The sequence below is a fragment of the Hypanus sabinus genome, chromosome 7 (genome assembly GCF_030144855.1).
Source record: "Hypanus sabinus isolate sHypSab1 chromosome 7, sHypSab1.hap1, whole genome shotgun sequence".
NCBI lineage: Eukaryota > Metazoa > Chordata > Chondrichthyes > Myliobatiformes > Dasyatidae > Hypanus > Hypanus sabinus.
This window is the reverse complement of record NC_082712.1, coordinates 82,201,909-82,227,161: the sequence shown is the minus strand read 5'-3', so window position 1 is coordinate 82,227,161 and position 25,253 is coordinate 82,201,909. Positions and strand designations below refer to the sequence as shown.

The window sequence follows — 25,253 nt, the reverse complement described above, 5'->3', positions numbered from 1 at the left end:
CAGGGTTGTATATGGTGACAATTACATACTCTGATAATAAATTTACCTTGAACTTAATGATTGTATTGTTTATTACAACTTATAGTACGTTCCCTCTACTGATCTGTATTATTGTTTCCCCCTTTTTGCTCTTAAAATAAAAATACAGTGGGGTTCTATTTGCCCCCCCCCCCACCCCAATGCATTGGAACTGCTCCAGATTCTAAACAGGCTTGCATCCACGATTTCCAGGACCTCTTCCTGAAGTGGTTTGGGATGTAGATTGATAGGCTCTGGGGATCAGTCTCTCTTTTGCCACAGTAACACTGAGCTCATTCAGCTTTTCCCTCCCTCTAGGTCAGAGGGTCCCAACCTGGGGCCAAGGACCCTTTGCTTGGTCCATGTCAGGGAACCCCTTGATTCTCCAATGTTTCTGGGAGATTCTGTGATACAAGAGCTAAGGATGATTACTCTCCCATTTCTTTCTCCAATTCTAATTGCTCCCTAGGTTTGCCTTCTATGATCTTCTTCACTTCAACTCTTCTAATCCATCAATCTTTTCAGCATGTTGGACCCCATCCCAACCTTGCCACACCAAGCAGGCTGACTGTCTTATCCTAAAGAACACTTAGGCCCAGATAAAACCTTAAACAGTGCAAGCTGCTGAGCATTTACATTTATTTCAGTCATTGTCATAGAAAAGTACAGCATAGAAACAGGCCTTCGGCCCCTCTAGTCCATGCTGAAATCGTTTAAACTGCCTACTCCCATTGACCTGCACCGGGACCACAGCCCTCTATACCCTCCCATCCATGTACCTATCCGAACTTCCTTTAAATGTTGAAATCGAGCTCGCATGCACCACTTGTGCTGGCAGCTCATTCCACACTCTCACCACCCTGAGTGAAGTTTCCCCTTAAATTTTACACCTGTCACCCTTAACCCATGACCTCTGGAGTTGCAGGCCTATCCCCAACCTCAGTGGAAAAAGTCTGCTTGCATTTACCCTATCTATACCCCTCTAATTTTGTATTCCTCTGACAAATCTCCCCTCAATCTTCTAGTCATACAGTGGTTTGTAGATGTATCCTTTACTTCTTTTGAGGTTTCTGTTCTGGCGATAAATTTGACAGCAGGTATGAGCGAAGTACTACATTCATGAAGAACGGGGGTTTGTTTCCAACTAGGGGTCCATAGACCTCTCGGTTAATGGTAAGGCTCCATGGCATAAAAAAAGGTTGGTTACCCCTGGTGTAGAAACACACTCCAAGGCAGCACGTACAAGACAACACATGCAAAATGCTGGAGGAACTCAACAAGTCATGCAGCATCTATGGAAATTAATAACCATATAACAATTACAGTAAACAGGCCATCTCGGCCCTTCTAGCCCATGCTGTACACTTACTCTCGCCTAGTCCCAGGGGCCTGCACTCAGCCCATAACCCTCCATTCCTTTCCTGTCCATATACCTATCCAATTTTACTTTAAATGACAATACCAAACCGGCCTCTACCACTTCTACTGGAAGCTTGTTCCACACAGCTACCACTCTCTGAGTAAAGAAATTCCCCCTCATGTTACCCTTAAACTTTTGCCCCCTAACTCTCAACATGTCCTCTTGTTTGAATTTCCCCTACTCTCAATGGAAAAAGGCTATCCACATCAACTCTATCTATCCCCCTCATAATTTTAAATACCTTTATCAAGTCCCCCCTCAACCTTCTACGCTCCAAAGAATAAAGACCTAACTTGTTCAACCTTTCTCTGTAACTTAGGTGCTGAAACCCAGGTAACATTCCAGTAAATCTTCTCTGTACTCTCTTTATTTTGTTGACATCCTTCCTATAATTCAGTGACCAAAACTGTACACAATACTCCAAATTTGGCCTTACCAATGCCTTGTACAATTTTAACATTACATCCCAACTCCTATACTCAATGCTCTGATTTATAAAGGCCAGCATACCAAAAGCTTTCTTCACCACCCTATCCACATGAGATTCCATCTTCAGGGAACTATGAACCATTATTCCTAGATCACTCTGTTCTACTGCATTCTTCAATGCCTGACCAGTTACCATGTATGTCCTATTTGGATTATTCCTACCAAAATGTATCACCTCACAGTTTTCAGCATTAAACTCCATCTGCCATTGTTCAGCCCATTCTTCTAACTGGCCTAAATCTCTCTGCAAGCTTTGAAAACCTACTTCATTATCCACAACGCCACCTACCTTAGTATCATCTGCATACTTACTAATCCAATTTACCACCCCATCATCCAGATCATTAATGTATATGACAAACAACATTGGACCCAGTACAGATCCCTGAGGCACACCACTAGTCACCGGCCTCCAACCTGACAAACAGTTATCCACCAATACTCTCTGGCATCTCCTATCCAGCCAGTTAAATAAGCAGTCGATGTTTCGGGCCGAGACTCTTCTTCAGGACTGAGAAGGGGAAAGACACTAGAATAAGATGTTGAGGTGGGGGTGGTCGAAGCAGCATCACTGAAAGGTAGTAGGTGAAGCAGGTAGGTAGGAAAGGTCAAAGGATGGAAAAAAGGAATCTGACAGGAGAGGAGATTGGCCCATAGGAGAAAGGGAAGGAAAAGGGGACAGGGGAGAGTGATAGGCAGGTAAGAGGAGGTAAAAGTCCAGAGTTGGGAATAGAACTGGGGAAGGATTTTTTTTAAACTGGAAGGAGAAATTAATATTCATGCCACCAGTTGGAGACTACCCAGATGGAATACAGGGTGTTGTCCTCCAACTTGAGGATGGCCTCATCTTGGTACAAGAGGAACCCACGGACCAACATATTGGAAAGGGAATTGGAATTAAAATCTTTGGCCACCGGGAAGTTCTGCTTTAAGTAAGTGCAAGATTTATGCCACACTATGTACATTTGAACCAGTGACTTCTTGGTAGTCTGCAGCAAGGACTGCACATTAACACTGTTAAGTTAAATGGAGATACTCGAACAGCCACATTGTAGAGGTGGTCACCTAACTTCGAGCCTTTGCTAACACAGCTCATCAGCAGCGGGGTCGACCAAACAACATGAAATACGCACCCAGATCGGGATCCGTCAGAGCTGGATAGATTTTCATCCTGGCGCTCACTTTCCCCTTCCTCGTCCTCATCATCAGTGCTGCCAGACTCTTCGCTTGACGAAGAGTAGTCCATCACTTTAACCGGCAGTTTGGGCAGGTCGTCTGATCGGTTGTCCTTCCCCAGATTCAGCATGTCCTTGAGAAATGAAGAAACTTTTACCAGTGGGGAGTTGAAACAATAAAACACAAGGAACTAACACAGACAAATAAACAAATCACTCTTTTTGATATAAGGATGTTTAACCCTCAAAGCAATTAAAAAAAAACAAAACGCAGGCGTTTCATAATCACTCAAGAGGTATGTTCAACAAAAAAAGAAAATTATGACAAACTGTTGAACAATTAACAAATGTACCTCATCACTGTCACTACAGCATTACAATGTACAATAATCTCCTGTAACAAACATCCCACATCACTGTCACTATGGCATTACAACAATCTCTTGTTGGATTCACAGGATCACAGGATTTAATAGCTGTTAATGCATTGAGCTGTGATTCAAAGTTAACAGATCCTTTCTTACTTGACCTGTCCCTTTCTCAAAATCAAATCTATTCTTAAATCCAGGAATATTGCAGAATTCGCTCAGAACTGAAGATTCAATACAAAGAGGACTAGCAGTTGTACTGTTTTCAATCTGGAATTTTACCAGTTGTTTTGTTATTAGTCTGGATTTAATTGTCTTAAGTTACTTTTTCAATTCCATTCCTTTAACTTTTGAATCCTTTTCTCATCTTTCAATTCAGATTCCTTCCCCTCATCATAAAGGGGAAAGAATATTGCAGAACCCATGATAATGAGTAAGTAGAAAGCTTTTCCAAAGGCCAGATGAAACAAACCTGTTGCAGGAACAGTTTTTGTTTCTGTAGAGTTGGTCATGAGGTGGCAACTGGTTTTTGACTGTTCAGTAGGATTCTTACTCTTTCCCCTCCCAACAAACCTGTACCTTCACAATTAAAGCCAGTCCTGTTGCTTTTCACCACCCTAAAGCTGGCCCCTTGATGAAGAGATCTGAAAACATCAGCTTAAGTCAGAACATTGTGCAGTCTGATCCCTAATTTCATGCTGATAAATTGTCTAATATCAGAGGGCATGTATTGAAGGTGAGAGGGGGTAGGTTCAAGGGGCATGTGAGTGGTAAATTTTTTTTTACTCAGAAAGTGGTGGATGCCTGGAATACACTGCCTGGTATGTTGGTAGAGGCAAATATATTACAGGCTTTTAAGAGACGTTTGGATAGGTACATGGATGTGAGGAGGATGGAGGGATATGAACATCGTGTAGGTTGGAGGGATTAGTATTTGGGTGTTTTTGGTTTGCTTTCAGTTGGTTCAGCACAACATTGTGGGCCGAATGGCCATTCATGTGCTGTGCTCTTCTATGTTCTATGTAAACTCTTTATTGATTGGTCCTCTACAATGGTCGAGCATTAAGTCTTCCAGTCACCCTTAACTCTTTCAGTTCAATCAATACTATAATGTTGGTAATTGTAAATGTGTAAGACAGACATTATTGACAGAGTCTATCCAAGAGATACCAAGCAAAGTGTTATCTGGGTTCAGTACACGTGGCAAATTCATGCTTTAGTAGAGAATGGCACTAACCTCACCTATTGCTCGTTTATAACTCTGATGATTCGGAAGGCAAAAAGGGAAGAAGGCAGATAATTAAATAACAGCAAACATTAAAGGTAATTAATACACAACATTGGTGCTGAAACAATTCATGACATTCCTGTAAAAGAAACACTAAAGGTATAGGATAATTTTGGAAAAAAATTACAAGTCAAATTTATAGTTAAGAGACACAATGCCTTCGATCAATCTGGAATTCAACAGAGAAAAGTGACGTGTGCTACACGCCACCTGCAATATTTTCTTACTTAGTAATTTAGTTAATTTGAAATGATTTTTTAGAAGCAGTCTGCTTACATCTGAGCCTATGTTTCACTAAAGGTGTGATGGAGGCTTGGCAGGCAAATACAAAAGTTATGGTATGGTAGCATAGTGGTTAGCACATTGTTTAATAGTACTTGCAACCATACTCCCGCCGCTGTGTGTAAAGAGTTAGTACATTCTCCTAGTGACCATGTGGGTTTCCTCCTGGTGCCCTGGTTGCCTGATGATGGGTTAATTGGTCGTTGTAAATTGCTCGTGATTAAATCCGGGGATTGCTGGACAGTGAAGCTCAAAGGGCCGGAAGTGCCTATTCCACACTGTAAGCCGGTCAATAAATAAATAAATGCAAAGCACAATTTTGGTGCTGGGATAATCTAAGGCAGGGGTCCTCAACCTTTTTTTAATGCCATGGACCCCTGATCCAAGGAAATATTTTGAAATCAAAGAACATCTGTGGGAACCAAGCCTAAGGATCACAGAGGTCAAAGGGACTTTTGACAGAGCAAAAATTGGCTGGCAAACACCTTGCAAGTTACTCCGTTGAACAAGAGAAGTCACACAAATATCTGCTGTCATGTTAGCTTCACAACAGTGGCCAGGCCCTAACCAAGCCTTCAAGGGAGACCTTCTTCTCTGACAGTTTTGTCCTGGACACCACGAGGAATGTTAATTTCCTTTGGTCCCTATTCTCATTACTGGAAGTCATATTTTATAAATGTCAACAAGAAATTCAAAACAGTCCTGCCCGCCCATTGCTTGTACAAGAAGTACCACCACCTCAATGTATAGCCAAGGTTGAGTGCAAAATGAATCAGACACATCAACCTCACAGAAAAGAGAGATGGCGGGGGGTTGAGGAGAGGTTAGTCAAAATCTGGTCGAACCAATCCTCAAGTTATTTATCAGACTAAAACTTTTTAAAATTCAACAGGGCTTGCTGTTAAAGTCAAATATTTTGCATTATTTTTTTTTTTATCTTGGGAAGCCAGTTGGCAGATCATCGCCTGCTCATATGACTTGAGTTAGTCACTGCTTTAGATTGAATGAATAAGGCCTTTCAGAAGGCTGTGAAGAAAATACAAAGCACACTGCTCTTACATTCAATGCAAATTTTGGAAAAAGGTCATGATATATACCTCTGTAAATTGCTAAAAGTCTGCACAAGTTCTGAAGTAACAAAGCACAGCAGTAGCAAAAAACACATGCACATGCCTCTGCAGGTGACAACACAGGTTGTATGAGGAATTGGAATGAATTGCAGCTTGTAGTGGCAGGTCTTTCACTGTAGGTGGCACCTTTGGGCCAGGCTGACGTAAGACATTGGAGCACAATCAGACCATTTAGCCTATCCAGTTTGCTCTGCCATTCATTCATAGTTGATTTATAAACGCAAACATGAGGCAATCTGCAGATGCTCGAAATTCAAGCAACACACAAAAATGCTGGTGGAACACAGCAGCCCAGGCAGCATCTATAGGAAGAAGTACAGTCGACGTTTCGGGCTGAGACCCTTCGTCAGGACTGCGATCCACCAGCATTTTGTGTGTGATGGTTGACTAACTTCCCTCTCAATCACATTCTCCTACTTTCTCCCCATAATCTTTGATGTCCTGACTAATCAATAATCTATCAACCTCTGCTTAAACATACCCAATGACTTGGCCTCCATGGCCGTCTGTGGCAACAAATTTCACAGATTCACCATACTATGGGCTAAAGAAACTCCTCATCTCTGTTCAAAAGAGATGTTCTTCTATTCTCCCCCACTACAGGAACCATCCTCTCCATGTCCACTCTAGACCTTTCAAAATTCAGTAGGTTTCAATGAGACTCCCCCCTTTCATTCTTCTAAATGTCATCGATTAGAGGCCTAGAGTCGTATGTTAACCCTTTTAATTGCTGGATCATTTCCGAGAACCTCCTTTGGAACCTCTCCAATGCCAGCACACCTTTTCTTAGATAAGGCACCCAAGTTATTGGCTCCTCGACTGGTTTTACTTCCCTTGGTAGCTCGTGGCGGACTTACTTATGCGGGACTCTACAGTTTTACGCTTAATATTCTGCATGTTATTTGTTCACATTTTGCTGTTTACGTGATTTGATCCTTTTGGTTCCTGCATGTCTGATGATTTTGTTGTGTGAGTTTTCTTCTCTCTGGTGTTTCTTTCGTGGCTGCTAACAAAGCGATGAATCTCAAGGTTGTGTACCACATACAGACTTTGAACTGGTGGGGTGTAGGTTAGCCAGGTAGCACACTGCCTCAGAGGGCTGACCCTAACTCAGCATAGAGGGAATGCATTCACTTTGCACATTGTACCTGCTGACAGGAAACCTCCTGCACCAAGACAAACCAGGGACTGCTGATGCTTACAGATGGAATAAATTGACACAAACTGCTGGAGGAACTCAGTGCTGGAAGTCAGGCAGCATCTGTGCTAAGGGAGAAACTGCTTCACCTAGAAATACTGGCAATTCCTTTCTTTCCACTGATGCTGCTCGACCTGCTCAGTTCTTCCAGTATTTTGATCATTGCTGCATTAAGCTATCATTACTTGACCAATTAAGACCTCCATGCTATTTTCAGATGCTGAGGTTTAAGGTGCAAAGAAAATGGAGCAGATAAAAATGTAAGAACATTATTCATTTGACTATGGAGCCATTGGTAAATTTAGTTCTGATGATTGTTATTCTGCCAAGTGCCATCAACCTACAATTGGACCATATAGCACTCCATACCCCTCCCATACATGTACTTATCCAAACTTCTCTTAAATGTTGCATTTGAACCTGCACTCACCACTTGCACAGGCAGCTTGCTCTACACTCACTCCACCCTGTAAGTTCTCCCTCAGGTTCCCCTTAAATATTTTGCTTTTAACTTATTACTTTCTGGTTTTAGTCTCACCCAACCTCAGTGTAAAAAGCCTGAGGTTTTCACCCTATCTATAACCCTCAATTTTGTATCATCATTATGTGCCATGTCAGATGACTCATGACCTCACCCATGATCGTGATTGTTCTTGGCAAATTTTTCTACAGAAGTGGTTTGCCTTTGCCTTCTTCTGGACAGTGTCGTTACAAATCATGTGACCCCAGCCATCATCAATACTCCTCAGAGATTGCCTGCCTGGTATCAGTGGTTGCAAAATCAGGACTCGTGATACGCATCAGCTGCACACACAACCATCCACAACCTGCTCCCGTGGCTTCACGTGACCCTGATTTTGCTGGGGGATTGGTGGGGGGGGGGGGGGGGGCTAAGGAGGTGCTTCACTTTGCCCAAGGGTGACTTGCAGGCTAGTGGAGGGAAGCAGTGCCTTACGAGCCCTTTTGGTAGAGATGCATCTCCACTCTGCCAGCCTGATGTTTTTTTAAATATACTTCTATTAAATCCAAATCAGAATCTGTTTTACTTTCACTGGCATATGTCGTGAAATTTGTTGCCTTTACAATGCAATACATAATAATAGCAAAAAAACCCATGAATTACAATAAGTACATTAAATAGTTAAATAAGTTGTGCAAAGATAAAGACAACAAAATAGTAGTGAGGTAGTGTTCATGGGTTCAATGAAAACTCAGAAATCAGATGGCAGTGGGAAATAAGTCGTTCCTGAGTCGCTGAGTGTGTGCCTTTGTGTTCCTGTACCTCCTCCTTGATGGTAACAATGGGAAGAGGGCATGACCTGGGTGATGGGGCTCTTTAATGAAAGACACTGCTTTTTTGAGGAATTGCTCCTTCAAGATGTCTTCAATACTATGGAGGCGAGTGCCCATGATGGTGACTAAGTTCACGAGTCTCTGCGGTTTATTTTGATCCTTTGTAGTAGCTCCCCCACTACTCCATACCAGACAGTGAAGCTGCCAGTCAGAATGCTCTCCACAGTACATCTGTCAAAATCTGGACTCATACTCCTACACTCCATGAACCAGATAAGAGATTTAAACAGATCTTGGCTGAACCAAGTCTCAATTCATCCTGCCACTGCAATCCTGTTGGACAAAAGTCAAATGACTTCCTTTTTGATATTTTTATTTGGGACTTAACAACTCATTTCATATTTCCACTACCCCACTCCCTCTCATAGGGCACACAGTTTTTGTTGACACATCTGATAAGACTGGCCCCACTTTCCAAGTTATGGTCTTTTCCTCTGGGGAAAACCCTCACCATAGAGTCAGTTGGGTTCCATACAATTCTTTAATGATCATGATGTCCTGACCTGATCACATCTTGGCCTTATAAAATCCATGAAGGTTGCACGCTGGAAATCCAGAACAACGTACAAAGAAGCCTCCAAGAGGACCACAACCTCGTCGTGGTTTGGAGGCTTACGTGCCCCAATGACCCAGAGAGCTATGTTAGCTGGAGTCAGGGCTTTATGATTTGGCTCTTGGTAGGGTCATCCATGCCAAACAGGTCAAAGGGTAGAGGACAGACTGGGAGTGGTCCACTGGTCTCCAGGTTCAGGGATACAGCTCAGGGCCAACGACTCTGACTGTTAAAACAAAATTGTTACGGAAAAAACAATGAAGAATCCTTCTACATCTGAGTGTGACGGTATTCCTGAGCATCCACTTGGGATCTGCATGACTGGCTGTAGTGAGAACTGAGAGGAAGCTACTGACATGATGAAGGAAGTTCTGAACACCACCTTCATCCTTCCCTCAGCACCAGTGGTGTAATGGGCAGTAAGTAAGTAAGCACACACAAAAAAAATGGAGGACCTCAGCAGGTCAGGCAGCATCTATGGGATGGGGAGGGGAAGACACGTCAATATTTTGGACTGAGAGCTTTTGCAAGGACTGGAAAAGAAGGGAGACCATTCCATGATCCATATCCAGAATTAATCTAGGTATTTTTCTGTGCTGCTGAACCCTTCAAGACATTCCTGATTCAGGAAGGACTAAAATACCACCCACCATTTAAAAGCATTCTAGCATGCAAATAAGACAAGATGTAGGAGCAGAATTAGGCCATTTGGCCCATCGAGTCTGCTCTGCCTTTTCATTATGGCTGATTCATTTCCCTCCCAGCCCCAATCTCCTGCTTTCTCCCCTTATCCTTTCATGCCCTGACCAATCAAGAATCATCAACCTCTGGCTTGACTTGACCTCCATCGCCACCTAGAAGTTCACTGCTCTAAGAGTTAACAAAATGCACTTCAATCCAAAAACAAAAAGCTTTGTGTACCTCTAAAAAATACACTAAACAAATAACTAAAAACAGTTATTTGTCTGTTCTGGCAACAATTCAACACAGAGAGGCAGGAAAGGATCTCTGTCAGAGCACATCTCCATTTAAGTCAGCCAGATCAGTGGAAGGCTTACAGTTGATTGCACAGCTGATAAGTCTACTTACCTTTGCAGACAGTGAATTGGATCATTATATGTATTAGAGGCTTTGCTTATCTATCAGCGTGAAGGCATCTGAAAGGAGATATGTAACAAGCTGCTCTGAAAGAAAGCCTGCTGCTGTAATGGAGGGTTGCTGGCACTTCCCAATCGTTTACAATCTGCAGTTGTGCAGCAAGGATTACGCTGAATGTGGGAAGGTAGGTTCAAGCTGGGTATTGAGACACTGCCATGGAAATCTAAACATGGATTATGAAAACAAGAAATGCAGGAATCTCAGCGGGTCAGGGAGTACCTGTGGAGGGAAAAATGTGGATGATGCTTCAGGTTTGAGAGCTACATAGGTGGGTTCAGGTTTGAGAGCTACATAAGTGGGGGGGGGGGTGGAGGAGGGAAATGTGCAAATGGGAGAGCACGTACGAGAGAGGAGGTGTAAAATCATATATTTTAAAATTTTTTATTGACATACAGCGTGGAATAGGCCCTTCTAGCCCTTTGAGCCACACAGCCCAGCAATCCCCAATTTAACCCTGGCCAAAACACGGGGCAATTTACAATGACCATTTAACCTACCAACCAATATGTCCTTGGACTGTTGGAGAAAACTGGAACACCTGGATGAAACCCACGCAGTCAAGGGGAGATCGTACAATCGCCTTACAGGCAGCCGTGGGAATTGAACCCGGGGTCGTCTGTACTGTAAAGAGTTGTAGTGCTAACCACTACTTTGCCGTATCACCCCCATAGTGATTTTAAAGCAGTAAAAACATTTAAAGATTAGCTTTGTCACATGTATATTGAAACATACATTGAAATGTGTCATCTGTGTCAACAACCAACATGATACATATAATGCTGGGGCAACCCGCAAGTGTTGTCATACTTCCGGCGCCAACACAGCAAGCCCACAACTTACTAACTTTAACCTGTACATCTTTGGAATGTGGGAGGAAACCAGGGCACCCAGAGGAAACCCAAGTGGTCATGGGGAGAATGTACAAACTCTTTACAGACAGTGGCAGGAATTGAAACCTGACTGCTGGCGCTGTAATAGCATTAAGCTAACCGCTATGCCGCTGTGCCACACTTTAATGTCCAAGTAAAACCACTGGTAGAGAATAAGCAGCCTGGTGCACCTCCACTCGGGTGCTCCCCTGTCATTCATTCATTCAAATAGCAGATTCTCCTCTGCACAACAGAGGCATTCCAGAAATGCTAATACTGGAAAAGAACAGTAAGTGAAAAATTGAAATAGGCTCTGTATGCAAAGTTTGAAATCTAAAATTGGCAATAATGTGAAATAATCATTTATAAACAGTGGTCACTTTATTAGGTACAGGAGTGGAACCCAGTGCGGACTTCTGCTGCCCATCCACTTCAGGGTTCAGAGAATCTCCTCTGCACACCAATATTGTAATAAGTGGTTATTTAATTTTGAACCAGCCTTTCGATTTGCCTCTGATCCCTCTCATTAACAAGGTGTTTTCGCCCACGGAACTGCCACTTACTGGATTTTTTTTTTGCACCATTCTCTGTAAACTCTAGAGGCTGTTGTGTGTGAAAATCTCAGGAGATCAGCAGTTTCTGAGATACTCAAACCACCTTGTCTGGCACCAACAATCATTCCACAGTCAATGCCACTTAGATCACATTTCTCCCTCATTCTGATGTTTGGTCCAGCAACAGCTGAACGTCTTGACTACGTCTGCATGTTTTATGCATTGAGTTGCTGCCACATGATTGATTAGATATTTGCATTAAGAAGGTGTACAGGTGTACCTAAAATAGTGGGCACTGAGTGTATTAGTATCAGACAGGTTAGGTTATAACTTGCATTCATCCGAAAACCCATCGCAGTTCCCTATGTTGCAAATTGCCACCTGCGGTTTAAAGGGTAGGTTTCTCACTTCGAGTCAGATGCTGGCAGGTTCAAACTTCCTTCTGAGGACTCAAACACAGAACTCTAGTCTGAATCACGTTAGAGGAAAAGTTGCAATAATTAGATGTGGCCACTAAACTTACTCTATTCATTATTTTCTTTGCCAACCAGTACAGCCTAACCTGGTGGGCATGTCCCACAACCTTGTTATTAGCAACACACCGCTGTTACAGATCCAATACCTGCTTCTAACTGCTACATTAACAACCTGGTCTCACCCTATCATAGATATTCAAACATCGGCCACTGCACAAAATCAAAATAAGCTGCAGAAAGTTGCAAACTTTTTTCCCAACCCCACCCAAGACCCCCAGACCCCCTTTTCTGATGAGACACTAGCCTCACCTAGCATTTGGGATATGTTCAAGGAGCGAAGCCTCAAAAAGGCCAAGTCCATTGTTAAGGACTGCCATCACCCAGGGCATGCCTCTTCTCAATGCTAGTATCTGGAAGGAGGTACAGAAGCCTGAAGGCACACGTTCAATGACTCAGGAACAGCTTCTTCCCTTCTGCCATCTGACATTGAACTCAATACTTTTATCCCCCTCTTTTTTATCTTCTAGTTCTTTCTATCCTTTGCCCATTTTTGCCGCAAAAGACATCTTTCCTTTCCCAGTTCTGATGGAGAATCTTCAATCTGAAGTATTATTCCTGTTTCTATCTACAGATGCTGCCTGAACTGCTAAATATTTTCAAACTCTTCAGCTTTTCTTTTGGATATTTTTAATTTTAGTCTTTCATGACCACTGTACTGTAAAACATTCAAAGTTACCAGTGTAAGTGATGTATTATTTCAACAATTACATCCGAACTTACTGCAGGTCTGCTGGGTCGCGAGGTAGTTCGTATCTCCTCTGGTTTCCCCCGGGTGACATCCTGTGAAAGGACCAGTGATCCTTCAGGCTGAGAGGAAGCTGTGATGTGGGAAGGGTTGAGAACAGGAATAGGTACTAAATTAATAGCTGCAAACTTCAAAACCCCACCAAGGAAAAGCATAGTCAAGTCCACACCTCGCACAATAAACCCTCATCCAAAATTTCTGCTCTCATCCTACTACCATCACCCACCCACTCCTGGTAACTAATTGTCCCTTCAGCCAAATGCCTCTACTTGACCCAAATAAAAGTCCTAGCCCATAAAAAAGGTTATGCAATGGAAAAACATTGATACTTGATACCAAAGTTAAGAAAAGATCATGTCTTTCGGTACTTCATACTTCACACTCAGCTACTGTTACAAGTGTAGTCATCAAGAATACTGCACAGGAAAAGATCATTTGACACAATTACAGGCTAGTATTTGAACTGCTTGCAAGTCTCTTCATTAAAACCTTAAATGAACCAGTGGTATTTGCTTTTGATGGCTCTGGGCCTATACTCACTGGAGTTTATTAGGGGAGGAGGGGAGGAATCTCATTGAAACCTATTGAACATTGAAAGACCTAGAAAGAATGGATGTGGAGAGGATGTTTCCTATAGTTAAAAATGCCAACATGGTGGAAAATCTTCTAACACTGCTATATCATCCACGGCATCACCCTAATTTTGTGCAATCCTGAAAATTTAAATTAATATAGGAAACAATCAAAGCAGAAACTTTTATTTTGTGTTAAATGATCAGAAAATGAAAAACAAATTTTTGCACGAAATGTCTTCAAATTCATCAGATCTCTTTTAGTGCAGGTTGCCTGTTATGCTGCTGGTGTTGAGGACAGCAATGAACGGTCCTCCATCTCTGGCGGTGTTCAGGACTTCCTCATGAGAGTAGCTTCACTCAGTTTTCTCTACAGTCAGTCACGTGTCCCCAGTGGAGACTCAGGAATACTATCACACTCAGATGTAGGAGGACTCTTCATTGCTGTTTCTTTGACAATTTTGTTTTACCAGTCAGAAATGTTAGCTGAACACCCCTCCTCCCCCCAAACCTGCAGGATAAGTGGACCACTCTTGTCTCTCCTCTACTTTTCGACCTGTTTACGAAGAGACAAAGCATAAAGCCCTGACTCCAGATAACATAACTCTTTGGGGTCATTGAGGCACTCAAGCTTCCAAACCATATGACAAGGAGGCTTTAGTACAGGGTCTAGCATGTTTTGGGCATCAATGATCCAAATCACAATTCCTTTGCATTCAACTCAAGAAATTTCCACTAAAATTATAATGTCTTCTAAATTTGTTGTATCACTGGGGTATCACTTTAAGAGTAAAGTTTCCTTCTCCAGCTCTTTACCTTTCTTACCCACCTGTCTTCACCCATCACATCCTAGCTATCCCCCTCCCTCATCCCCCCCACACTTTTATTCTGGTGATTTCCTCTTCCTTTCCAATCCTGAAGAAGGGCTTCGGCCCAAAACATCAACTGCTTATTCACTTCCATAGATCCTGCCTGATCTGCTAAGTACGTCCAGCATTTTGTGTGTGCTGCTTTCTAAATTTGCTGTGTCTCGTTCAGTACTTCAATCTACCCTACTTACTTGTGATCCTGTTGCGCTCCATTGAACCAGTCCCAAGTACTCGATGGGGGCCAATCTGTGGGAGGCTCTCTGCTCTTTCCCAACCTGGTTCAATCCTACGCAAGTCTGGATTGCTGAAACCAGATCAGGTTTGGCAGGTCAGTGGTAAAGAAATCCCATGGTCTTGCACAACTGATTGAACATTTCAGGTTCTTAAAAGGTTAATGGCATAAACTACCCAGCAAGAAACCTGCCAGGTAGTGACTACTGACCATACCATGCTTTCCCAACAGCCAACACTTCAGGCTGAGAATAAATTTTACACCAACTTCAGCCAGACAGGAAAAAGAAAGGATACATCACAAGTTCACCTTCCTACATAATAAAATCAACCTCCCATTTGATAAATGGAGGAAAGAATGAGGAAGAGAGAAATGAAAAGAAAATCTTGCATTAATACCAAGCCTTCCACAACCATGGCATGATCCATTTCACTTCATGATTAATCAAGTACTGATATAATGTAGGGGAACATCAAGGACATATATACAGAAAAGTAACACACACAAAATGCTGGAGGAAATCAGCAGGTCAGGTAGCATCTATGGAAATGAATAAACAGTTGACGTTTCAGGCCGAGACTCTTCTTCAGGACTGAAGCAGGGTATTGGCCCAAAATGTTTACTGTAGAAGAGTCGCAGCCTGAAATGTTGGCTGTTTATTAATTTCAATAGAAGCTGCTTGACCTGCTGAGTTCTTCCAGCAATTTGTGAATGTTACATTGGATTTCCAGCATCGGCAGAATTTATGTTTATTATACAGAAAGGTGCTTGAAAAGGGGCCAGTAACATCATGAAGGATTCCACCCACTATACTCATAAACTGTTTGTCCCACTCCCATCAGGGAGGAGACTACATAGTATGCATACCAGAACCAACTGAGACAAAAAAAAGTTACTTTTCCCAAGGAACAAGGCTGATCAACACCTCCACCCACTAATTCCATCACTACTTTATTATTTCCAGTGAGCCACCTTATTTACAACCTACTGTCACTTCATGGACATTCAATGTCATAAGCAATCTTATGGATTTATTTTTTAAGAATTTATATATTTTTTTATTATTAATATGTCCTTTATCTTTTGTGTTGGTTTGAGCTGCATCAGATCTGGAGTAACAATTATTTCGTTCTCCTTTACACTTTACAAGACTGAAATCAACAAGGATGAGTGGAAGGTGAGTGGGTGTTCAGTGCTTTTTGCCTGGTCTCCCTCTCAGTCCCTGCTGCAGGAGGAAAGTGCAGGCGTCATGGGTCCATTTGTTTTTAAAAGAGGACTCTGCAGTTCATGTTACATGTGTTTCTGGTTACTTCTGGTTATAGCTATTTTGATCTGAGTCAGGGCAGACTGGCTCTGCCATCAACAGTGCTAAACTGAACTGAACTAAACTGAACATTCTTTGAAGGTTTCAAAGATTCTTTGGTTTGATGCTTTATATTGTGTGTATTATTGTACATTATTTTGTCATTTGCATGACATGTTCTTTTCTTCAAGCACTGGATGTTTGATGTTTCTTTTGAACGGATTCCATGGCATTTATTTGTTTCGTGGCTGTCTGTGGGAAGATGAATCTCAGGGTTGCATACTGCACATGTACCTCAATAATAAATATACTTTGAATCACTGGTGCATAGGAAATAACATTAAACGAGCTTGAATCTTAATGAGTTAGTACTCCTTACAGAAGAAAATAAATGACCAGATTGTCTGCCCTTTATCATTACGTTTGTTCAGGAATAAGTAGTAAACAGGAGAAAACTCCCCGATAAGATGGCCATATCATCTGAGAGGACAGATTAGCCCTCAAGACAGCAAATATCTGATTATGGCCTTGCACTTTAGCACTTATTTATACTGCAATTTTTCAGTTGCTTTTACACTTTTTGTGTCGTTTTGCCTTATTCTGGCTCAATGCACTGTGCAGTGGTTTGATCTGCATAACCAGTATTATTCTTCTCAAACAGATGACTCATACTGTGGTTACAGACAGCTAGATAGAGTCCTTTGTCCAGGGTCAGTCTTTCAAGTGGTCCCCAGGTGCAGCTCATCTTGCATCTAACCTGGGCCCAACGTATTGATGCAGCTACAAAGAAGGCACAACAGTGGCTATATTTCATTAGGAGTTTAAGGAGATTTGGTTTGTCACCTGAAACACTCAAAGATGTCCACAAATGTACTGTGGAGAGCATTCTGACTAGCTGCATCGCTGTCTGGTGTGGGGTGGGGGTGGGAGGGGGGTTACTGCATAGGATTGAAGTTACACAGAGTTGTAAACTTAGCTTCATCATGGGTACTAGCCTCCATAGTACTGAGGTCATTTTGAAGGAGTGATGCCTCAAAAAAAGTGCCCATCAGTAAGGACCCCCATCACCAAGGTTATGCCCTCTTCTCATTGCTACCATCAGGAAGCAGGTACAGGGGTGCGAAGGCACACACTCAACGATTCAGGAACAGCTTCTTCCCCTGTGACATCCGATTACTGAATGGACACTGGACCCATGAACACTACCTCGCTACGTTTTTTTATTTCCAATTTTGCACTACTTATTTAAATGCTGGTGTTATTAAACCCGATTCTGATTGTAGGTGAGGATCCTTCCTCTCTGAGGGATGAAGTCTTTGGAGCTTCTGTTGGTGTTTCTGTAGCTCTCGGTTTTTCACAGGATAGGGTTGCTAGTCCCACGCCCAGCACTCGTCCTTTCACAGCTGGGCTTGGCACCGTCCATGGCGGTTTGCAAGACCAGATTTTCATTGCATTTTGGTACACATGGTAATAGTGAACCAGTACCTCAGCTGCAGGGAACAGTGGAACCAGTCATAAATAACACACTGTACGTTACTCATTTCCTTTATCCAGGAGACCAGGGACAATTCTCCCAATCGAGGTCAGGTCTGAGGCATTGTTAGCTCTCTTCTGTTAACTGTGTCTCACTGAATGTGGAGGAGAGCCGCATCGTTCCAAAGGGAGGATGAAATCAAATTACTCAGGACACGCACAACAGGATACTGCACAAGCTAGCAGAATAGCTTTTGATGTTTGAGCATTGAGATGGATTTAAGTGCGCTTGTGCTCTGACAGAAACATTTCTGGAATCATATTAAAGAATTGGTTATTCAGAATAGGGGCTGGCACAGTGATTAATGTAGAGTTGTTACATCACCAGAAACAAGTTCAATTCTATTGCTTTAAGGAGTTTGTACCTTCTCCCCATGATCACATGGGTTTCTTCCCACATTCTAAAGTAGTACAGGCTAGTAGGTTTAATTAGTCAAATGAGCTTGTTGAACTGGAACGACCTGTTACCGTTTTGGAACAATAGAATTCATGCCCACTATGTGTGAGGAGTTTATCAGGTCAGGCAGCCTCTATGGATCGGAATAAACAGTCGACATTGAGCAGAGATCTTTCGTCGTGAATGGTCTCAACCCAAAACATTGACTGTTTATTCCCATCCACAGATGCTGCCTGACCTGCTGAGCTCCTCCAACGCACTGTGTTACTCTAGATTTTTGGCATCTGCAGTCCCTCTTGTGTGTTGGAGGTACAATGGCTTACAGTCAGTAATGTGTCAGAAATTCTCCATCTCAGTAACTTTCTCAGGTGTCCTCTTTCCTTTAACCATCACTGAGTCATTTAGATACCAGACTGTGAACGTGTCTGCTTTTACTAATTGAACCTGGAATTTTTACAGTTTATTTTCAAGTGGCCTGGAAACCTTTATTCTAAGGTTGCTGCTCGTCACTCTCACCAACTCTTGTTTTGATTTATCACCTGGGCATAAAACATTGTGTCTACCTACAAACCTTGAAAGGATAGAAATAGTACAGAGAGCTGAGTTATTAATATTACCTTGCACGTGGTGCCTGCCCTGGACGATTTAGCAGGACACTACTGCTGTTTAGAGCTGTGGCTATGGAGGTCGTTCTTTGAGGAACCTTAAATCAAAATTAAATAAAAACTATTCAATGCAATATTCCAACAATAATTCTATGTATTAAGCAGGCCAAGACTCTACAACTCGTTCTCAATGTTATTATTATGATTTCCTTTTTACATCTGCACAGTTTCTCTCCTTTTGCACAATGATTGTTTGTCCGTCTTTGTAGTTTTTCATAGATTCTACTGTGTTTCTTCGTATCTACTGTCAATGCCCGCAAGAAAATGCACTGCAGCATAGTGGTAAGCACAATGCTTTATGGTACAGGCAACCCAGGCTCAATTCCTGCTGCTGCCTGTAAGGAATTTGTACACTCACCCTGTGATGGCATGGGCTTCCTACGGTTTCCACCCACAGCACAGTCCAAAAGACATACCGGTCATTGTAAATTGTTGCGTGATTAGGCTAGGATTCAATAGGGGGATTGCTGGGCTGGAAGGGCCCGTTCAAAGCTGTATCTCAAAAAAAAAGAATCTCAGACTAGTAAATGTACTAAATTTACTTTGAACTTTGTACTTAAGGCTGTGATATTTTCGATAAAGGTCTTACTTTGGTGGATTTATCTTTCTCTGCAGGACAACTATGACTTTGATTTTGCAGAGCATTTACAGAATAGCATAGCCCAGCCTTGTGTTATTATCTGCCAGTCAGTTGCACATTTAAAGGTCAAATAACACGGCTGTGATTTGATTCAGGTTTGAGCTCAGTAATCAATTAATTACGCAATGCAAACTGTGTGGTAATGAGTGTAATATTCAGCTGTTAACTGAAGTCTTCACAGCAGCTTTGGAAAAGAAAGTCAAATGCATACTGTTATTGCTTTTGGCAGTTGTGCTTATGGACAAATTTTAGATCTATTAATACACCACAAGATTTCGTCTCCAGGAATGGATTCAAAGGAGTTTGCATGTAATCAATGTTTCTGAAGTGCAGTGACTTACCTCAAGAAACTTAGCAGCAAAAATTTGCTACTTTCATTGGCGTAAAAGATAATCAGTTTTTTTTTTGCTGCTGTTATTTCAGCTAGTAAAAATACAGGAAAAAAATCCTCCATCTCAGTAACATTCTCATGTCTGCTTGGAGTTCTAAGATTCCCCTCTTTCCTTTAACCAGTGGGACACCTCACCACCAGACCGTGAAATTCCTTCTCCCTCTCCTCCTCTAAGGTCACAAGACAAAGGAGCAGAATTAGGCTTTTCTGTCCATTGAGTCTGTTCCACCACTCCATCATGGCTGATTTGTTATCCTTCTCAATCCACTCTTGAGTTCTCCGTGTGATTATGACACCCTTATTAATCATCTTTTTAAAAATTTTAATAATCCGAAGTTTTAGACCGGGACCCTTTAGGACTGGAAAGGAAGAGGGTAAATATCAGAATAAAAAGGTGGGGGAGAGGAGGTGGTGGTTAGCTGGACCCAGGTGGGTGGGAAAGATAAAGGGCTGGAGAAGGAAGAGTCCGATAGGAGAGGAAAGTGGACCATGGGAGAAAGAGAAGGAGGAGGCGGAGACCCAAGGGGAGGTGAGAAGAGGTAAGAGGCCAGAGTGGGGAACAGAAGAAGAGGGAAGGACAGATTTTTATTTTTAACCAGAAGAAACCAATGTTCATGCCATCAGTTGGAGGCTACCTAGACAGAATAGGAGGTGCTGCTCAGCTACCTGGAGAGTGGCCTCCATGGCAAAAGAGGCCACGGACTGACATGTTGGAGCAGGATTGAGGATAGGAATTAAAATGGTTGGCCACTGAGAAGTTCCACTTCTGATGGATAGAATACTGCTGTGCAACAAAGTAGTCCCAAAATTTAGGTTGTGTCACACCAAGGTAGAGAAGGCTGCTCTGGGAGCACTAGATACAATCGATGACCCCAACAGATTTGCAGGTGAAGTAATGCCTCACCCAGAAGGACTATTTGGGGCCCTGAATGGAGGTGAGGGAGGAGGTAAATGGGCAAGTGTAGCATATGTGTCACTTCCAGGGAATTGTGCCAGGAGGGAGATTAGTGGGGAGGGATGAATGGATAAGGGAATCATGGTAGGAACGATCCTTATAGAAGGCAGAGAGTGGGAAGGGGTAAAAATGTGTTTAGTTTTAGGATCCCGTTGAAGATGATGGATGCTGCAGAGATGGTGCCAGCAAATGTGACTACTGTAACATCCTGCTGATAGCTCATAAAACCACCTTTTTTACTACTACTTCTTTCAAATATGATTCTACTACTAATCTGTGTGCATTTGGAACATTTTGATGGTGTGTACTTGGGCTGACTGAGCAATCTGGCACTTTGCTGTCTCCGAGGGAGTTCAACAAGTCTGGGAGCAGGGCTCGAGCCCATGATAAATTTCATTGTGTCTCTCTGATTGATGTGTCGGGCATAGTTGACGTTGATGAGGATGAGAGCAGAGGACTGGCGGGTGATCAGTCAGTGCTACCTGCCTGTGTTTGATTGCTCTTCCTCTCCTCACTAACTGCTGTTGGAGGGAAGTTGCACGTTGCAAGGATTGATGGCTATGGATTTGGTTTAGGGGACTTTGAGGTTCATGTTACATGTGTTACATGTATTCTGGCTACTTTACTTTGCTGTCTTTGAGCAGTTTGATCAGGGTGATTGATGCAGAATAGGGAGCTTCAGTGAAGACTGGCTTTGCGGTCTGCAGTCAGCTAAAGGCACAGAGCTAAATGGAATACTGTACTCCTGGTTTGATCCTAATATTCCATGTATTGTGCTTTTTCTCACGTGTTGGGTGTTTGGTGTTCTCTTTGAACAGGTTCCATAGTGTTTCTTTGATTATTGGCTGCCTGAGAGAGGATGAATCTCAGAGTTGTATTCTGTGTATATATACTTCAATAACAAATGGACATTGAATCTTTGAGAATGGTGTTGGATGCGGAGGCTCATGGGTAGGTAGGTGAGGAAAAGAGGGACTCTATCCCTGTTAAGGCAGTGGGAAGAAGGGTGAGCACAGATATCCGGGAAACGAAGGAGATGTGGGTGAGGGCAGCATCAATGAAGAAATACAATAGATTCAATGAAAAACAAAGACTGGTTAAAAAAAAAACAATGTGCAAAAGAGGACAAACTGTAACTAAAAATGAATAAATATATTAGTAAATAAATAATACTGAAAATATGAGTTGTAGGGTCATTGAAAGTGAGCCTGTAGGTTGTGGAATCAGTTTACCATGGAGTGAGTAAGGTTATCTATGCTGGTTCAGGGGCTTGATGATTGTTCCTGAATCTGGTGGTGTGTGACCTAACACTCCTGTACCTCCTACTCCATGGCAGGAGCAAGAAGAGAGGATGGCCTGGAGGTGGGTTAACCTGATGACGGACACTGCTTTCCTGTGGCAGTGCTCCTTGTAATATACTCAATGGTGGGGAGGGCTTTGCCTGTGATAGACTGGGCTGTATCCACTGCTGTCAAAACCTGGCTATGAAGAATTAAGCACTTTGGGATATGTTACTTTACTAAAGGCAGATTGAAATTTGTACAATATACAATGGTACAGGTGGTTACCATTTATAGTACCAGCAACCTGGGTTCAATTCCTGCCAGTGCCTGGAAGGAGTCTGTACATTCTCCCTTTGACTGTGTTTTTTTCCTCTCGCAGTCCAAAAACATCCTGGTTGGCAGGTTGATTGGTCATTGTGAATTGCCTCATGATTAGGCTCAGATTAAATCAGGGGATTGCAGGGCGGTGTAGCTCAAAGGGCTGGAAGGGCCTTTTCTACAACGTAACTCAATAAATAAATAAATCCCTTCACCACTGTCACTGGGTTTAAACCGTGGAACTTGCTCCCCCAAGGTGTACCTACACCTCAGTTCACTACAGCAGTTCAAGAAGTTTGCTCAGGGGCAAAATTCCCAAGGGCAACTAGGGACTGGATTGGCATCCAGAGGCCTGGACCATTGTTCTACAGATGAGAGTGAATCCCATCTTTGCCATTAAATGAATTTAAATCTTAATCTAATTCACTACATTCATAAATTACGTGCCATGTCATATGATGTGGGTGATCATGGTCTTCATCACCATGATTGTTCTGGGCAAATTTTTCCACAGAAGTGGTTTGCCATTTCCTTCCTCTGGGCAGTGTCTTTACAAGATGGGTGACCCCAGCCATCATCAATACTCTTCAGAAATTGTCTGCCTGGTGTCAGTGGTCACATAACTAGGACTTGTGATATGTACCAGCTGCTTGTACGAGTGTCCACCACCTGCTCCCATGGATTCACATGACCCTGATAGGGGAGGGGGGGGTTAAGCAGGTGGTACACCTTGCCCAAGAGTGACATGCTGACCAACAGAAGGAAGGAATACCTCACACCTCCTATGGTAGAGACGCATCTCCATTTTGCCACCCAGAGTAATTTAACAAATTCAGTACAAAAAGCTGGTTCATTAATGTCCTTCGGGGCTGAAAATCTGCCATCCTGGTTGGGTCTTTTTGTGACTCCACACCCTTCCCTGTGGTCATCTCCTAACCTCTTCCTCAGTTCAGGAGAAATTGTACTTTTCTTTTTATTTTGAGATACAGCACAGAGTAGACCTTTCTGGCCCTTTGAGCCATGCTGCCCAGCAATCCTCTGATTTAACCCTAGCCTAATCACGGGACAATTTACAATGACCAATTAACCTACCAACCGGTACGTCTTTGGACCGTGGGAGGAAACCCACAGGGAGAATGTACAAACTCCTTACAGGTGACTAACAATTAATGGTTGTGTGACATCTACATTCTATAAACTAAAATATGGAAGTGAATCATACAGTCATTTAAATAGCATATTTGGGAACAAGTAATTTGAAGCCTTGGTTTAATACCTCATCTGATTAAATTTAACTTTCCCCTAGTTTGCAATTAGAGTATAAGTGGATTTAAAGTCAACTGTGGATGATACTTCAATCTAAAGCTATTGGATTGCAGATGAAGGTGCTGGCTTTGATGGTGATGCTTGTTAAAGAGATTTGTACTGTCAGTGAACAGGTTACACAGTTAAATGGATATAACATTAGCAAGTTTTGTTTTTAATCCACCCCAGGCTATTAGGACAAACATCTCCAACTCTGTGCTGCTACTAATAACTGCAGATCATTCAGTGTCTCACTATTCAACTATCTTTTCCCTATCGACAATTTATTAGGAACACCTGTACACCTGTTCATTAGTGTAAATATCTAATCAGCCAGTCATATGGCAGCACCACAATGCATAAAAGCATGCAAGTCTCATCAGGAGATTCAGAATGGGGAAGAAATGTAACTCTGACTGTTGGTGGGATGGGATGGTTTGCTGAAACCATCTGATGGTTTGATGGAAACTGATCTGAGATTTTCATGTACAACAGTCTCGGGGGGAGGGGTGGTGTCCCAACCTTTTTTAAGCCATGGACCCCTACCATTAAGTGCAGTACCTGAGGTTGGGAACCCCTATTCTAGAGTTTACAGAGAATGGTGTGGAAGAATAATAAACATCCTGTAAGCGGCAGTTCTGTGGGTGAAAACAGCTTGTTAATGAGACAAGTCAGAGGAGAATGGTCAGACTGGTTCAAGCTGACAGGAAGGCGACAGTAACTCAAATAACCACATGTTACAACAACAGTGTGCAGAAGAGCATTTCTGAAAACAGAGTATGTCGATCCTTGAAGTGGATGAACTACAGCAGCAGAAGACCACAAACATATACTCTATGGCCACTTTATTAGGTACAGAAGACACTAATAACATGACCACTGAGTATATCTTAGAAAAATGCACTCCCTCATTACTGTTGACTGATAAATATTTTAAAATTTGTGTTTGAATTAGTGTGGTGGGCGACAGTTGCTACAGGATGCAACGGCATCTGATTATGTAAAGTTGCAGAGTAATGTGCTTTTAACCTATCTTATCCATGCTACACTTGAAGTGTTCAGAGTTCAAATCTGGCACCTTTCTGTAAGGAGTCTCTGTACTTTGCACCTGTGGAATGTATGGGTTTTCTCTTGACACTTCTGTTTCCTTGCACAGTCCAAAGACATACCAGGTAAGTTGACTGGTCATTGTAAATTATCCAGTGATTAAGTTAGGGTTAATCAGGTTTCTCGGGGGTTGCTGGGGTGGCGTGGATCAAAGGGCTGGAAAGGCCTACTCCACCCTGTATCTCCAAGTAAATAAATATTACAACACTACACACTAAGATTGTACTAACTACCTAAATAGAGTAGTTATAACTGAAAAACATTTCTTACCTTTGTAAACTTACAAAGAAAATAAATGGTTACCATTTATAAACTATCTAATCACATGAGAGGCAGGGTGGAGATATGTCTCTATGCTGTAAGGCGCTCCGTTGCCTTGCTAACCTGCAGGTCACCCTTGGGCAAGGTGTAGCACTTGCTTAGCCACCACACTCCCCCACCCCTGGATCAGGGGCATGTGAAGCCATAGGAGCAGGTGGTGGATGGTTGTATGAGCAGCCAGTGCATTTCACAAGCCATAGTTATGTGACCACTGACACCAGGCAGA

The 25,253-nt window shown here is 42.5% G+C and overlaps 1 protein-coding gene across 2 annotated transcripts in view; it reads right to left on the bottom strand.

Annotated features, from left to right (window-relative positions):
* LOC132396903 (misshapen-like kinase 1) overlaps window positions 1–25,253 on the bottom strand; it is a 326,920-nt gene that overhangs the window by 53,061 nt on the left and 248,606 nt on the right. For both annotated transcript variants that reach the window (XM_059974976.1, XM_059974977.1), the window contains 4 exons: window positions 18,660–18,745; window positions 14,769–14,881; window positions 13,112–13,209; window positions 3,061–3,236 (listed from right to left, as the gene is read on the bottom strand). In XM_059974976.1, coding sequence (XP_059830959.1) covers window positions 3,061–3,236; window positions 13,112–13,209; window positions 14,769–14,881; window positions 18,660–18,745 — 473 coding nt within the window. The remainder of the gene's footprint in view (window positions 1–3,060; window positions 3,237–13,111; window positions 13,210–14,768; window positions 14,882–18,659; window positions 18,746–25,253) is intronic.